A 15,728-nucleotide genomic window follows, 5' to 3' on the forward strand; every position below is an offset into this window, starting at 1 on the left:
AAATGAAAAACTTGCTTGAAGCTAAAGAAAACCAATTTTCTTCAGACACTTTAACTTCACCTCCTCCTTTTACAGAGGCAAAGAGAATGACTGGGGCTTGTGGGAAGGGGAGTGATACTTAACAGCTTTGCTGTGGAGCTCTTTGCCTCCACCTGCTGGCCAGGAGTGATATTCCCAACAGTAATTTATAACGTTGTGGACCATATGTTAGGAAAGAAATTACTTTCACATGCACTTGAAAAATGCTCCCTCCATATTTTATATACAAATAAATTTGACTATATATGCACCTGGGAGTGGTGTATGTCCCTGTGAGCTTTTTTTACCACAAGCCATTATTTAGCCTGACTAATAAGTTGCATAGCTATTGTTCTGCAATGATATTTCCAAGTTTATGAAACATCATGAACTGCTATTTAATGCCAATATTAAGAACGTAATAACTCTCAGCAGACAAAACTACAGGATTCTGTTGGTATGGTCATGTGAATTATATAAACTTATAGCTTGCTTTCTGAGCAGATATTCTTGATTTCAAAGATTACAAGCAACAATTTTTTGCAAAAGTAATGCAGCAACACAATACCTCCACACTCTTCTATAAGATTGGCTATTGTTTCAGCCTCATCATCAGCCATTTTTAGTATGTTGCTTAATCCATCCAGCACCACTTGTATGACCTGGGAATCTTTTACAGTTAGCAGGTTACAGAAAGGAGGGATTACATTCTGCTGAATAAGGTATGCAACCTAAGAAATAAGATAAAAGCATAGGTTTAATTTGCAGCACACACATTATTATAGTAGCTCTTATACATTTATTGAAGCTTTCCACATTAAGGTATTGCTAAAAATAACTAGTGTCACAATTTTGAAACGTGAAAGCATTACTCACTTGTTCTTTCCTCCCACTAATTGTAAGATTGCTTATAGCCCATGCAGCTTCTTTCTGTGTTCCAAAGTCGCCCTATAAAAATGAGAAAAAGTTACAGTAAATTCTTTCCTTTTTTTTACTGTTCAGTAATAAAATAAAATGAAAACTTCTTGCCTTATCCAAAAGATGTATGATCATTGGCACTAAATTAGCATCTATCACTTCTTGGACTTGCTGCTGATTGCCCGCTGTAATATTAGATAAGAACCACACAGCTTCCTGCAAGAAATGAAATCACAATTTCAACAGGTATTGCAAACTCATTTAAAACCTTCATGGAAAAATCATTTCACAATTCTGAGCAATAATTTTTACACCCGTTTGCATTGAACCCAACATCCATTCCAGTGCGTTTTCTTTTAGTTATGCGTATAGTAAGTTGTATTTTCAACAGAAATAGCTCTTCCAGAGAAGAGCGTGAGCGATACACACACACACATATATATATTTATATATATATAGTTTTATATATATATATAGTATAACTATATATATAAATATATATATATATATATATATATCTATATATATATCTATATATCTATATATATCTATATATCTCTATATATATAAATAAATATCTCTCTATCTATCTATCTCTATATATATATATATATATATCTATATATATCTATCTATATCTATCTATATACACACATACATATATATATATATACACAAACATATATACACATATACACACACATATTCAGTGATGTGCAGTCACTAGAGGCAGGGCTTCACCTCTCATATGGGCAAAAAAAAATTTAATTGGCTTTTTAAAAAAAATACAAATTTTCCCACCATTTTTTTTCTTACAGCTACATGTTGCGCAATGGAGAGAGGCACAAGCAGGTCTGCCCTCCATTACACAACATGCTGCGCCACCTACTGGATGAAAGTGGTTAAGATCATTGCATGGCCCATAAGTGCTTATTTGAGGCAGGCCTCTTTGGGGCTGACCCAATCCAGTGAAAGGCATCAGTCAGCGGAACTTAGGTTTGGGGCTGGATGTTAAATCATAACAAAACAAAAACGGAAAAAAAAACTACTTTGATTTATTTTGTTGCTGCCCTGTGCAGCTGCCAGCTTTTCCAGTGAAAAAAAGAGTTCAGTACTTCCCCCTCCAAGTGCAGTGGAATGTTCCACTGTCACTTCCTTACACAGCAGGAAGAAATGCAGAGAGAGCAGTGTTTTAGCCACATTTTATTGAAGTTCTGCAATCTTAGATTTTGCTGAAAGGGATTCTGTTAGTGAAAATGATAATTTAATGAATGTGGTTTAGTGTTTTGTTTTTTATTCTTTTTACAGCAATATAAGGATCGTTTTTGTATTTTGTTTACTCCAACTTTACACCCACTACCTTAGCAGCTTGCCTCTGTACTGCACACTAGTTTATAAACTCACTCTCTTTCAGAACTCTCTGTAGCACTGCAACTGTGTATTCTCACTACATTATCTTACTATTATGCTGTTTGTATGGATGAGTTGTTATTTCACAAGAGTAAGCTAGAACAAAAGCATGGTAATGTAAAATGAAACCAAGCAGTTTAGAATGAGTTATAGTAAACATTCTCCATGGCTCCTGTAGCTATAGTATTTCATTTAAAACAGGGATTCCTTAGGTGTATGTTGGACAACCCTGATGTAGACAACAAATAATTTATTAATGCTCCCATTCATATGTGCTGTTCTGTTTCAGATATTTAAAATAGATTGTAGACTTAGCATTTGATAGTCACTTAAAATAAAGTGCTTAAACATTCAGTGGTCCCTCCCCCTCTCCCGCCCTCCCTCCGTCTCCCCCTCCCCCATCTCCCCCTCCGTACCCCCCTTTGTCCCTCCCTCCGTCTCCCCCTCCCTGCCTCCCCCCCTGTCCCTTCCCTCCCTCCCTCCTGTCCCGTCCCTTCCCTCCCTCCCCCCTGTCCCGTCCCCCCCCCCTGTCCCGTCCCTTCCCTCCCCCCTGTCCCGTCCCCCCCCATGTCCCGTCCCCCCCCCCCTGTCCCGTCCCTTCCCTCCCCCCTGTCCCGTCCCCCCCCATGTCCCGTCCCTTCCCTCCCTCCCCCCCCCTTCCTTCCCTCCCCCCCGTCCCTCCCCCCCCTTCCTTCCCTCCCCCCCCCCCTTCCTTCCCTCCCCCCCGTCCCTTCCCTCCCCCCCGTCCCTTCCCTCCCCCCCGTCCCTTCCCTCCCCCCCCCCCGTCCCTTCCCTCCCCCCCCCCCCCGTCCCTTCCCTCCCTTCCTGTATATCTAGCTCATTATAATTTATATATCTCTCTCTATTAGGTGTGCATTCAGCAGTTTTGTCCACTGCTGAATGCGGAAGTTGGAGGCTGCTTTCGGTAAACCATTCTTTTTGGAGCCGAATATGATCTTGTGCAAGTGAAAGACTAAGATTTGAGCACATCTGAAACTGCTGAATGCACATCTCTAATATCTCTCCCTCTTCAAAAGCAACGAGTGAAATTAAATCTACATACCTTGTTAATTTTTTCCTTGGTGTGCGTAAGTAATGCTGGAAAATGTAACAGAGCATCACAATTCAGGACAACTTGGGTCTGTTCATCAGTTCCAGTAACGATGTTGCCTACAGCTCTCAAAGCAGCAGTCTAAAAGTTAAATACAAGTTATATTAATAAAAAAAATTAAAAAAATATAAATATATATATATATATATATATATATTTTTTTTTTTAAAATACAGGTCTAAATACATGTGCAAAAAGAAAATGCTCTGTGTTAGGAACTTCTTATTGCACTATTGCTTGCATATAACTAGTTGCTTTACCCATACAAAGGATAAGCTCCAGAGCAAAAATATAATACCAGGATCTAGACAAAACCCATCTGGTGAGATAATGGGAAGAGACATATATACTAGCTAGCTCCCAGTAGTGCACTGCTGGTCCTCAGTATACATAAAGGGACCGTCTAGTATAAATTAAACTTTCATTATTCAGATAGGACTTAATTTTAAACAACTTTCCAATTTACTTTTATCAAATTTGCTTTTTTCTCTTGGTATTCTTAGTTGAAACTAAACATAGGTAGGCTCATATGCTAATTTCTAAGCCTTTGAGGGCTGCCTCTTATCACAGGCCTTTAAAATCTCTTTTCAACACAAAGAGACAGAAAGTACACGTGGGCCATATAGATAACACTGTGTTCAGGCACAGGGGGTTATTTAAGATTAAGCACAAAACAATGCTAAATTTAAGGCCATAGATAATAAACAGTCACAGTCATGTGATCAGGGGGCTGGAAGAAGGTTCCTAGACACAAGGTAATCACAGAGGTAAAAAGTATATTAATATAACTGTGTTGGTTATGCAAAACTGGGGAATGGGTAATAAAGGGATTATCTATCTTTTAAAACAATAATTCTATAGTAGACTGTCCCTTTAAAGGACCAGTAAATATAGAAGATTTGCATAGACAACAAATGCATGATAATAAGACAATGCAACAGCACTTTGCCTGAACTTCAAATGGAGTAGTAGATTTTTTTTCTGACAAATTTCAAAGAAATGTCTATTTCCACTCCCCCTGTATCATGTGACAGCTATCAGCCATTCACAAATGCATATACGTATATTCTGCAAATTCTTGCACATGCTCAGTAGGAGCTGGTGACTCAAAAAGCTTAAATATGAAGAGACTCTGCAGATTTTGTAAATGGAAGTAAAATGTATAGTTGTTTAAAATGGCATGCTCTGAATCATGAGTATCATTTTTACTTGTATGTCCCTTTAAGAATACAACAAATTGTAGCAGGAAAATTAAGACAATTTGCCATTGACATTACTATACAGCAAAGAGATAAGATGAACTGTACCTGCACTTTTACTTCTGGGTTGCTTAGCAGAGGCACCAAGTTGGTCACTATTCCAGAGTCGATGACCATCTGAATTTGTTCATTGCCAGCATCTGTTAAATAAGAAAGGGCCCAAACCGTGTCCACCAATATCTGTTAAGAAAAAAACAATTTATGTAAGAATTTACCTGATAAATTCATTTCTTTCATATTGGCAAGAGTCCATGAGCTAGTGACATTTGGGATATACAATCCTACCAGGAGGGGCAAAGTTTCCCAAACCTCAAAATGCCTATAAATACACCCCTCACCACACCCACAATTCAGTTTAACGAATAGCCAAGCAGTGGGGTGATAAAGAAAGGAGTAGAAAGCATCAACAAAGGAAATTTGGAAATAATTGTGCTTTAAACCAAAAAAACAGAATTTATGTTTACCTGATAAATTACTTTCTCCAACGGTGTGTCCGGTCCACGGCGTCATCCTTACTTGTGGGATATTCTCTTCCCCAACAGGAAATGGCAAAGAGCCCAGCAAAGCTGGTCACATGATCCCTCCTAGGCTCCGCCTTCCCCAGTCATTCGACCGACGTAAAGGAGGAATATTTGCATAGGAGAAATCATATGATACCGTGGTGACTGTAGTTAGAGAAATTAAATCATCAGACCTGATTAAAAAACCAGGGCGGGCCGTGGACCGGACACACCGTTGGAGAAAGTAATTTATCAGGTAAACATAAATTCTGTTTTCTCCAACATAGGTGTGTCCGGTCCACGGCGTCATCCTTACTTGTGGGAACCAATACCAAAGCTTTAGGACACGGATGATGGGAGGCACCACGGCTTGCAAAACCTTTCTCCCAAAAATAGCCTCAGAAGAAGCAAAAGTATCAAATTTGTAAAATTTGGTAAAAGTGTGCAGTGAAGACCAAGTCGCTGCCTTACATATCTGATCAACAGAAGCCTCGTTATTGAAGGCCCATGTGGAAGCCACAGCCCTAGTGGAATGAGCTGTGATTCTTTCAGGAGGCTGCCGTCCGGCAGTCTCATAAGCCAATCTGATGATGCTTTTAAGCCAAAAAGAGAGAGAGGTAGAAGTTGCTTTTTGACCTCTCCTTTTACCAGAATAAACAACAAACAAGGAAGATGTTTGTCTGAAATCCTTTGTAGCCTCTAAATAGAATTTTAGAGCACGAATTACATCCAAATTGTGCAACAAACGTTCCTTCTTTGAAACTGGATTCGGACACAAAGAAGGCACAACTATCTCCTGGTTAATATTTTTATTAGAAACAACTTTCGGAAGAAAACCAGGTTTAGTACGCAAAACCACCTTATCTGCATGGAACACCAGATAAGGAGGAGAACACTGCAGAGCAGATAACTCTGAAACTCTTCTAGCAGAAGAAATTGCAACCAAAAATAAAACTTTCCAAGATAATAACTTAATATCTACGGAATGTAAGGGTTCAAACGGAACCCCTTGAAGAACTGAAAGAACTAAATTGAGACTCCAAGGAGGAGTCAAAGGTTTGTAAACAGTCTTGATTCTAACCAGAGCCTGAACAAAAGCCTGAACATCTGGCACAGCCGCCAGCTTCTTGTGAAGTAAAACAGATAAAGCAGAAATCTGTCCCTTCAAAGAACTTGCAGATAATCCTTTCTCCAAACCCTCTTGTAGAAAGGATAGAATCTTAGGAATTTTTACCCTGTTCCATGGGAATCCCACTCCCCCGGATGAAATGTCTGACGACTCAGAAAATCCGCTTCCCAATTTTCCACTCCTGGGATGTGGATTGCAGACAAGTGGCAGGAGTGAAGCTCCGCCCATTGAATTACTTTGGTCACTTCTTCCATCGCCAGGGAACTCCTTGTTCCCCCCTGATGGTTGATATATGCAACAGTCGTCATGTTGTCTGATTGAAACCTTATGAATTTGGCCTTTGCTAGTTGAGGCCAAGCCTTGAGAGCATTGAATATCGCTCTCAGTTCCAGAATGTTTATCGGGAGAAGAGATTCTTCCCGAGACCATAGACCCTGAGCCTTCAGGTGTTTCCAGACCGCGCCCCAGCCCACCAGGCTGGCGTCGGTCGTTACAATGACCCACTCTGGTCTTCTGAAGCTCATCCCTTGGGACAGGTTGTCCAGGGTCAGCCACCAACGGAGTGAATCTCTGGTCCTCTGATCTACTTGGATCGTCGGGGACAAATCTGTATAATCCCCATTCCACTGTCTGAGCATGCACAGTTGTAATGGTCTTAGATGAATTCGCGCAAAAGGAACTATGTCCATTGCCGCAACCATCAAACCTATTACTTCCATGCACTGCGCTATGGAAGGAAGAAGAACAGAATGAAGTACTTGACAAGAGCTTAGAAGTTTTGATTTTCTGGCTTCTGTCAGAAAAATCTTCATTTCCAAGGAGTCTATTATTGTTCCCAAGAAGGGAACTCTTGTTGACGGGAATAGAGAACTTTTTTCTACGTTCATTTTCCACCCGTGAGATCTGAGAAAGGCTAGGACAATGTCCGTATGAGCCTTTGCTTGTGGTAGAGACGACGCTTGAATCAGTATGTCGTCCAAGTAGGGTACTACTGCAATGCCCCTTGGCCTTAGCACCTCTAGAAGGGACCCTAGTACCTTTGTGAAAATTCTTGGAGCAGTGGCTAGTCCGAATGGAAGTGCCACAAACTGGTAATGCTTGTCCAGAAAGGCGAATCTTAGGAACCGATGATGTTCCTTGTGGATAGGAATATGTAGATACGCATCTTTTAAATCCACCGTGGTCATGAATTGACCTTCCTGGATGGTAGGAAGAATTGTCCGAATGGTTTCCATCTTGAACGATGGGACCTTGAGAAATTTGTTTAGGATCTTGAGATCCAAAATTGGCCTGAATGTTCCCTCTTTTTTGGGAACTATGAACAGATTGGAGTAAAACCCCATCCCTTGTTCTCCTAATGGAACAGGATGAATCACTCCCATTTTTAACAGGTCTTCTACACAATGTAAGAATGCCTGTCTTTTTATTTGGTCTGAAGACAATTGAGACCTGTGGAACCTTCCCCTTGGGGGTAGTTCCTTGAATTCCAGGAGATAACCTTGAGAAACTATTTCTAGCGCCCAAGGATCCTGAACATCTCTTGCCCAAGCCTGAGCGAAGAGAGAGAGTCTGCCCCCCACCAGATCCGGTCCCGGATCGGGGGCCAGCATCTCATGCTGTCTTGGTAGCGGTAGCGGGCTTCTTGGCCTGCTTACCTTTGTTCCAGCCTTGCATCGGTCTCCAGGCTGGCTTGGTTTGAGAAGAATTACCCTCTTGCTTAGAGGATGTAGAATTCGAGGCTGGTCCGTTTCTGCGAAAGGGACGAAAATTTGTTTTATTTTTAGCCTTAAAAGACCTATCCTGAGGAAGGGCGTGGCCCTTTCCCCCAGTGATGTCTGAAATAATCTATTTCAAGTCAGGGCCAAACAGCGTTTTCCCCTTGAAAGGGATGTTAAGCAATCTGTTCTTGGAGGACACATCCGCTGACCAAGACTTCAGCCAAAGCGCTCTGCGCGCCACAATAGCAAAACCTGAATTTTTCGCCGCTAATCTAGCCAATTGCAAAGTGGCGTCTAAGGTAAAAGAGTTAGCCAACGTAAGTGCTTGAACTCTGTCCATAACCTCCTCATAAGAGGATGCTTGATTGAGCGACTTTTCTAGTTCCTCGAACCAGAAACACGCTGCTGTAGTGACAGGAACAATGCATGAAATTGGTTGTAGAAGGTAACCTTGCTGAACAAACATCTTTTTAAGCAAACCTAATTTTTTATCCATAGGATCTTTGAAAGCACAACTATCTTCTATAGGGATAGTGGTGCGTTTGTTTAGAGTAGAAACCGCCCCCTCGACCTTGGGGACTGTCTGCCATAAGTCCTTCCTGGGGTCGACCATAGGAAATAATTTCTTAAATATAGGGGGAGGGACAAAAGGTATGCCGGGCCTTTCCCATTCTTTATTTACAATGTCCGCCACCCGCTTGGGTATAGGAAAAGCTTCGGGGGGCACCGGGACCTCTAGGAACCTGTCCATCTTACATAATTTCTCTGGAATGACCAAATTGTCACAATCATCCAGAGTAGATAACACCTCCTTAAGCAGAGCGCGGAGATGTTCCAATTTAAATTTAAATGTAATAACGTCAGGTTCAGCTTGTTGAGAAATTTTTCCTGAATCTGAAATTTCTCCCTCAGACAAAACCTCCCTAGCCCCTTCAGACTGGTGTAAGGGCATGTCAGAACCATTATCATCAGCGTCCTCATGCTCTTCAGTATCTAAAACAGAGCAGTCGCGCTTTCGCTGATAAGTGGGCATTTTGGCTAAAATGTTTTTAATAGAATTATCCATTACAGCCGTTAATTGTTGCATAGTAAGGAGGATTGGCGCATTAGATTCACTAGGGACCTCCTGAGTGGGCAAGACTGGTGTAGACATAGAAGGAGATGATGCAGTACCATGCTTACTCCCCTCACTTAAGGAATCATTTTGGGCAACATTATTATCAGTGGCATCATTGTCCCTACTTTGTTTGTCACATTCATCACATATATTTAAATGGAGAGGAACCTTGGCTTCCGAACATACAGAACATCGTCTATCTGATAGTTCAGACATGTTAATAGGCATAAACTTGATAACAAAGCACAAAAAACGTTTTAAAATAAAACCGTTACTGTCTCTTTAAATTTTAAACTGAACACACTTTTTTACTGAATATACGCAAAAGTATGAAGGAAATGTTCAAAATTCACCAAAATTTCACCACAGTGTCATAAAGCCTTAAAAGTATTGCACACCAAATTTGAAAGCTTTAACTCTTAAAATAACGGAACCTGAGCCGTTTTTACATTTAACCCCTATACAGTCCCTGGTATCTGCTTTGCTGAGACCCAACCAAGCCCAGAGGGGAATACGATACCAAATGACGCCTTCAATAAGCTTTTTCAGTGGATCTGAGCTCCTCACACATGCATCTGCATGCCTTGCTTCTCAAAAACAACTACGCATTAGTGGCGCGAAAATGAGGCTCTGCCTATGACTAGAAAAGGCCCCCAGTGAAAAAGGTGTCCAATACAGTGCCTGCCGTTTTTTTAATAAAATTCCCAAGATTAAAATAACTCTCCAAAGTTATAAACCATTAAATATGCTTATAAAGTAATCGTTTTGGCCCAGAAAAATGTCTACCAGTCTTTAAAGCCCTTGTGAAGCCCTTTTATTCTTATATTGAAAATTAAGAAAATGGCTTACCGGATCCCATAGGGAAAATGACAGCTTCCAGCATTACCAAGTCTTGTTAGAAATGTGTCATACCTCAAGCAGCCAAAGTCTGCTCACTGTTTCCCCCAACTGAAGTTAATTCCTCTCAACAGTCCTGTGTGGAAACAGCCATCGATTTTAGCAACGGTTGCTAAAATCATTTTCCTCTTACAAACAGAAATCTTCATCTCTTTTCTGTTTCAGAGTAAATAGTACATACCAGCACTATTTTAAAATAACAAACTCTTGATAGAAGAATAAAAACTACATTTAAACACCAAAAAACTCTGAGCCATCTCCGTGGAGATGTTGCCTGTGCAACGGCAAAGAGAATGACTGGGGAAGGCGGAGCCTAGGAGGGATCATGTGACCAGCTTTGCTGGGCTCTTTGCCATTTCCTGTTGGGGAAGAGAATATCCCACAAGTAAGGATGACGCCGTGGACCGGACACACCTATGTTGGAGAAATCATAACCACCATAAAAAGGGTGGGCCTCATGGACTCTTGCAAATATGAAAGAAATGAATTTATCAGGTAAATTCTTACATAAATTATGTTTTCTTTCATGTAATTGGCAAGAGTCCATGAGCTAGTGACATATGGGATATCAATACCCAAGATGTGGAGTCTTCCACTCAAGAGTCACTAGAGAGGGAGGGAATAAAATAAAAACAGCCATATTCCGCTGAAAAAATAATCCACAACCCCAAAAAAAAAAGTTTTTTCACTTTGAAAGAAAAAAACTTAAATCAAAAGCAGAAGAATCAAACTGAAACAGCTGCCTGAAGAACTTTTCTACCAAAAACATAAAAATGGTAGAATTTAGTAAATGTATGCAAAGAGGACCAAGTTGCCGCTTTGCAAATCTGATCAACTGAAGCTTCATTCTTAAAAGCCCACGAAGTGGAGACTGATCTAGTAGAATGAGCTGTAATTCTCTGAGGCGGGGTTTGACCCGACTCCAAATAAGCTTGATGAATCAAAAGTTTCAACCAAGAAGCCAAGGAAATAGCAGAAGCTTTCTGACCTTTCCTAGGACCAGAAAATAAAACAAATAGACTAGAAGTCTTCATGAAATTTTTAGTAGCTTCCACATAATATTTCAAAGGTCTTACCACATCCAAAGAATGTAAGGATCTCTCCAAAGAATTCTTAGGATTAGGACATAAAGAGGGGACAACAATTTCTCTACTAATGTTGTTAGAATTCACAACCTTAAGTAAAAATTGAAAAGAAGTCCGCAAAACTGCCTTATCCTGATGAAAAATCAGAAAAGGAGACTCACAAGAAAGAACAGATAGCTCAGAAACTCTTCTAGCAGAAGAGATAGCGAAAAGGAACAACACTTTCCAAGAAAGTAGTTTAATGTCCAAAGAATGCATAGGTTCAAATGGAGGAGCCTGTAAAGCCTTCAGAACCAAATTAAGACTCCAAGGAGGAGATATTGACTTAAATGACAGGCTTAATACGAACTAAAGCCTGTACAAAACAGTGTATATCAGGAAGTATAGCAATCTTTCTGTGAAATAAAACAGAAAGAGCGGAGATTTGACCTTTCAAGGAACTTGCAGACAAACCCTTAGCCAAACCATCCTGAAGAAACTGCAAAATTCTAGGAATTCTAAAAGAATGCCAGGAAAATTTATGAGAAGAACACCATGAAATGTAAGTCTTCCAAACTCTATAATAAATCTTTCTAGAAACAGATTTACACGCTTGTAACATAGTATTAATCACCGAGTCAGAGAACCCTCTATGACTTAAAACTAAGCGTTCAATTTCCATACCTTCAAATTTAATGATTTGAGATCCTGATGGAAAAACGGACCTTGAGATAGTAGGTCCGGCCGTAACGGAAGTGGCCAAGGCGGGCAACTGGACATTCGAACCAGATCCGCATACCAAAACCTGTGTGGCCATGCTGGAGCCACCAGCAACACAAAAGACTGATCCATGATGATTTTGGAGATCACTCTTGGAAGGAGAACTAGAGGCGGGAAGATGTAAGCAGGTTGATAACACCAAGGAAATGTCAGTGCATCCACTGCTTCTGCCTGAACATCCCTGGACCTGGACAGGTATCTGGGAAGTTTCTTGTTTAGATGAGAGGCGATGAGAGGCCATGAGATCTATCTCTGGAAGACCCCACATCTGAACAATCTGAGAAAACACATCTGGATGGAGAGACCACTCCCCTGGATGTAAAGTCTGGCGGCTGAGATAATCCGCTTCCCAATTGTCTACACCTGGGTAATGCACCGCAGAGATTAGACAGGAGCTGGATTCTGCCCAGGCAAGTATCCGATACCCACCCTGATGATTGACATAAGCCACAGTTGTGATATTGTCTGTCTGAAAACAAATGAACGGTTCTCTCTTCAGCAGAGGCCAGAACTGAAGAGCCCTGAAAATTGCACGGAGTTCTAAAATATTTATTGGTAATCTTGCCTCTTGAGATTTCCAAACCCCTTGTGCTGTCAGAGATCCCCAAACAGCTCCCCAACCTGAAAGACTCGCATCTGTTGAGATCACAGTCCAGGTTGGGCGAACAAAAGAAGCCCCTTGAACCAAACGATGGTGATCTGTCCACCATGTCAGAGAGTGTCGTACATTGGGATTCAAGGATATTAATTGTGATATCTTTGTATAATCAATGCACCATTGATTCAGCATACAAAGCTGTAGAGGTCTCATGTGAAAACGAGCAAAGGGGATCGCGTCCGATGCTGCAGTCATGAGACCTAAAACTTCCATGCACATAGTCACTGAAGGGAATGACTGAGACTGAAGGTGTCGGCATGCTGCGACCAATTTTAAACGTCTCGTCTGTTAGAGACCGAGTCATGGACACAATCTATCTGGAAGCCTAAAAAGGTGACCCTTGTCTGAGGAATCAAGAAACTTTTTGGTAAATTGATCCTCCAACCATGTTTCCGAAAAAACACTAGTTGATTCGTGTGAGATTCTGCAGTATGTAAAGACTGAGCTAGTACCAAGATATCACCCAAATAAGGAAACACCGCAATACCCTGTTCTCTGATTACAGATAGTAGGGCACCCAGAACCTTTGAAAAGATTCTTGGAGCTGTTGCTAGGCCAAATGGAAGAGCAACAAATTGGTAATGCTCGTCTAGAAAAGAGAATCTTAGAAACTGATAGTGTTCTGGATGAATCGGAATATGAAGGTATGCATCCTGCAAGTCTATTGTAGACATATGTCCTTGCTGAACAAAAGGCAGAATAGTCCTTATAGTCACCATCTTGAAAGTTGGTACTCTTATAGAACGATTCAAAATTTTTAGATCCAGAACTGGTCTGAATAAATTTTCTCTCTTTGGTACAATGAATAGGTTTGAATAAAACCCCAAACCCTGTTCCTGAGGAGGAACTGGCATGATTACCCCTGAAGACTCCAGGTCTGAAACACACATCAGAAAAGCCTGAGCTTTTACTGGATTTACAGGGATGCGTGAGAGAAAAAAAATCTTCTCACAGGAGGTCTTATTTTGAATTCTATTCGATACCCTTGAGAGACAATGCTCTGAATCCAATGATTTTGGACAGATTTTATCCAAAAATCCTTAAAAAACCTTAATCTGCCCCCTACCAGCTGAGCTGGAATGAGGGCCACAACTTCATGCGGATTTAGGGGCTGACTTTGGTTTCCTAAATGGCTTGGATCTATTCCAATTTGAGGAAGGCTTCCAATTGGAAGCAGATTCCTTGGGGGAAGGATTGAGTTTTTGTTCCTTAATCTGACGAAAGGAACGAAAACGATTAGAAGCCTTAGATTTACCCTTAGGTTTTTTATCCTGAGGCAAAAAAACTCCTTTTCCCCCAGTGATAGTTGAAATAATAGAATCCAACTGAGAACCAAGTAAATTATTACCTTGGAAAGAAAGATAGTAATCTAGATTTAGATGCCATATCAGCATTCCAAGATTTAAGCCACAAAGCTCTTCTAGCTAATACAGCTAAAGACATGGATCTAACATCAATTTTGATATAAAAAATGGCATCACAAATAAAATGATTAGAATGTTGCAGTAAGCGAACAATGCTAGATATGTCAGAATCCAATTCATGTTGCGCTAAATTTTCCAACCAGAAAGTTGATGCAGCCGCAACATCACCCAAAGAAATAGCAGGTCTGAGAAGATGACCTGAATATAAATAGGCCTTCCTTAGATAAGATTCAAGCTTCCTATCTAAAGGATCCTTAAAGGAAGTGCTATCTTCCATAGGAATAGTGGTACGTTTAGCAAGAGTAAAAATAGCCCCATCAACTTTGGGGATTTTTTCCCAAAACTCTATAGATTTTGCTGGTAAAGGATACAATCTCTTAAACCTTGAAGATGGAATAAAGGAAGCACCTTGCTTATTCCATTCCCTAGAAATCATATCAGAAATAGCCTCAGGAATGGGGAAAACACCTGGGGAAACCACAGGAGGTTTAAAAACAGCATTTAAACGTTTATTAGACTGAACGTCAAGAGGACTGTTACCTCAATATCTAAAGTAATTAACACTTCTTTTAATAAAGAACGCATATACTCTATTTAAAATAAATAAGTAGATTTGTCAGTGTCAATATCTGAGGAAGGATCTTCTGTTTCAGATAGATTCTCATCAGAAGAGGATGAATTATGTTGTTGGTCATTTGAAATTTCATCAGCTAAATGAGAAGTTTTAAAAGACCTTTACGTTTATTAGAAGGTGGAAATGCAGACAAAGCCTTCAGAATAGAATCAGAAACAAATTCTTTAAAATTTACAGGTATATCATGCACATTAGAAGTTGAAGGAACTGCAACTGGCAATGTACTATTACTGATAGAAACACTATCTGCATGTAAAAGTTTATCATTACAACTATTACAAATGACATTCGGTGGAATAATTTCTACAATTTTACAACAAATGCACTTAGCTTTGGTAGAACCGATGTCAGGCAGCAATGTTCCAGCAGAAACTTCAGAGACAGGATCGGATTGGGACATCTTGCTCAATGTAAGAGAAAAAACAAAATATAAAGCAAAATTATCTATTTCCTTAAATGACAGTTTCAGGAATGGGAAAAAATGCAAAAGCATAGGCCTCTTGATAGAGAAGAAAGCAGGAGGCAAACATCAATCTGGTATTGAAATAATGAAAAAAATTTGGCGCCAAGTATGACGCACAACGTAACGTAAACTCTTTTGACGCCAAAAAATGACCGGAAAGGACACACTTGCGTCATTAATGACTCCGCCGTGTGAAAGGTCTCAGCGTCATGTACGACGCCGGAAATGACGAAATTGCGCCAAACGTACTTTTTCGCGACAAAAAATGTTCGCGCAAAAAATGACGCAATAAAGTCTAGAATTTGACACACCCGCAATTGCAAAAAAGTAGTCAAATTGAAAAAAGACTAAACCCCAGGTAAGAAATAATTTTCTTAAAGTGTATACATTCCCAAATATGAAACTGACAGTCTGCAGAAGGAAATACATGAACCTGACTCATGGCAAATATAAGTACAAGACATATATTTAGAACTTTATATAATTGCATAAAGTGCCAAACCATAGCTGAGAGTGTCTAAAGTAATGAAAATATACTTACCAAAAGACACCCATCCACATATAGCAGATAGCCAAACCATTACTAAAACAGTTAGTAGAGGTAATGGCAAAATGAGAGTATATCGTC

The 15,728-nt window shown here is 40.2% G+C and overlaps 1 protein-coding gene across 1 annotated transcript in view; it reads right to left on the minus strand.

Annotated features, from left to right (window-relative positions):
* Positions 1–15,728, minus strand: part of KPNA4 (karyopherin subunit alpha 4) — a 182,840-nt gene that overhangs the window by 49,040 nt on the left and 118,072 nt on the right. Inside the window, exons 11-15 of the mRNA XM_053711802.1 lie at positions 4,765–4,896; positions 3,410–3,538; positions 1,048–1,152; positions 895–966; positions 587–749 (exon numbers count right to left, since the gene is read on the minus strand). Coding sequence (XP_053567777.1) covers positions 587–749; positions 895–966; positions 1,048–1,152; positions 3,410–3,538; positions 4,765–4,896 — 601 coding nt within the window. The remainder of the gene's footprint in view (positions 1–586; positions 750–894; positions 967–1,047; positions 1,153–3,409; positions 3,539–4,764; positions 4,897–15,728) is intronic.

The sequence above is a fragment of the Bombina bombina genome, chromosome 4, assembly GCF_027579735.1.
Source record: "Bombina bombina isolate aBomBom1 chromosome 4, aBomBom1.pri, whole genome shotgun sequence".
Lineage (NCBI taxonomy): Eukaryota > Metazoa > Chordata > Amphibia > Anura > Bombinatoridae > Bombina > Bombina bombina.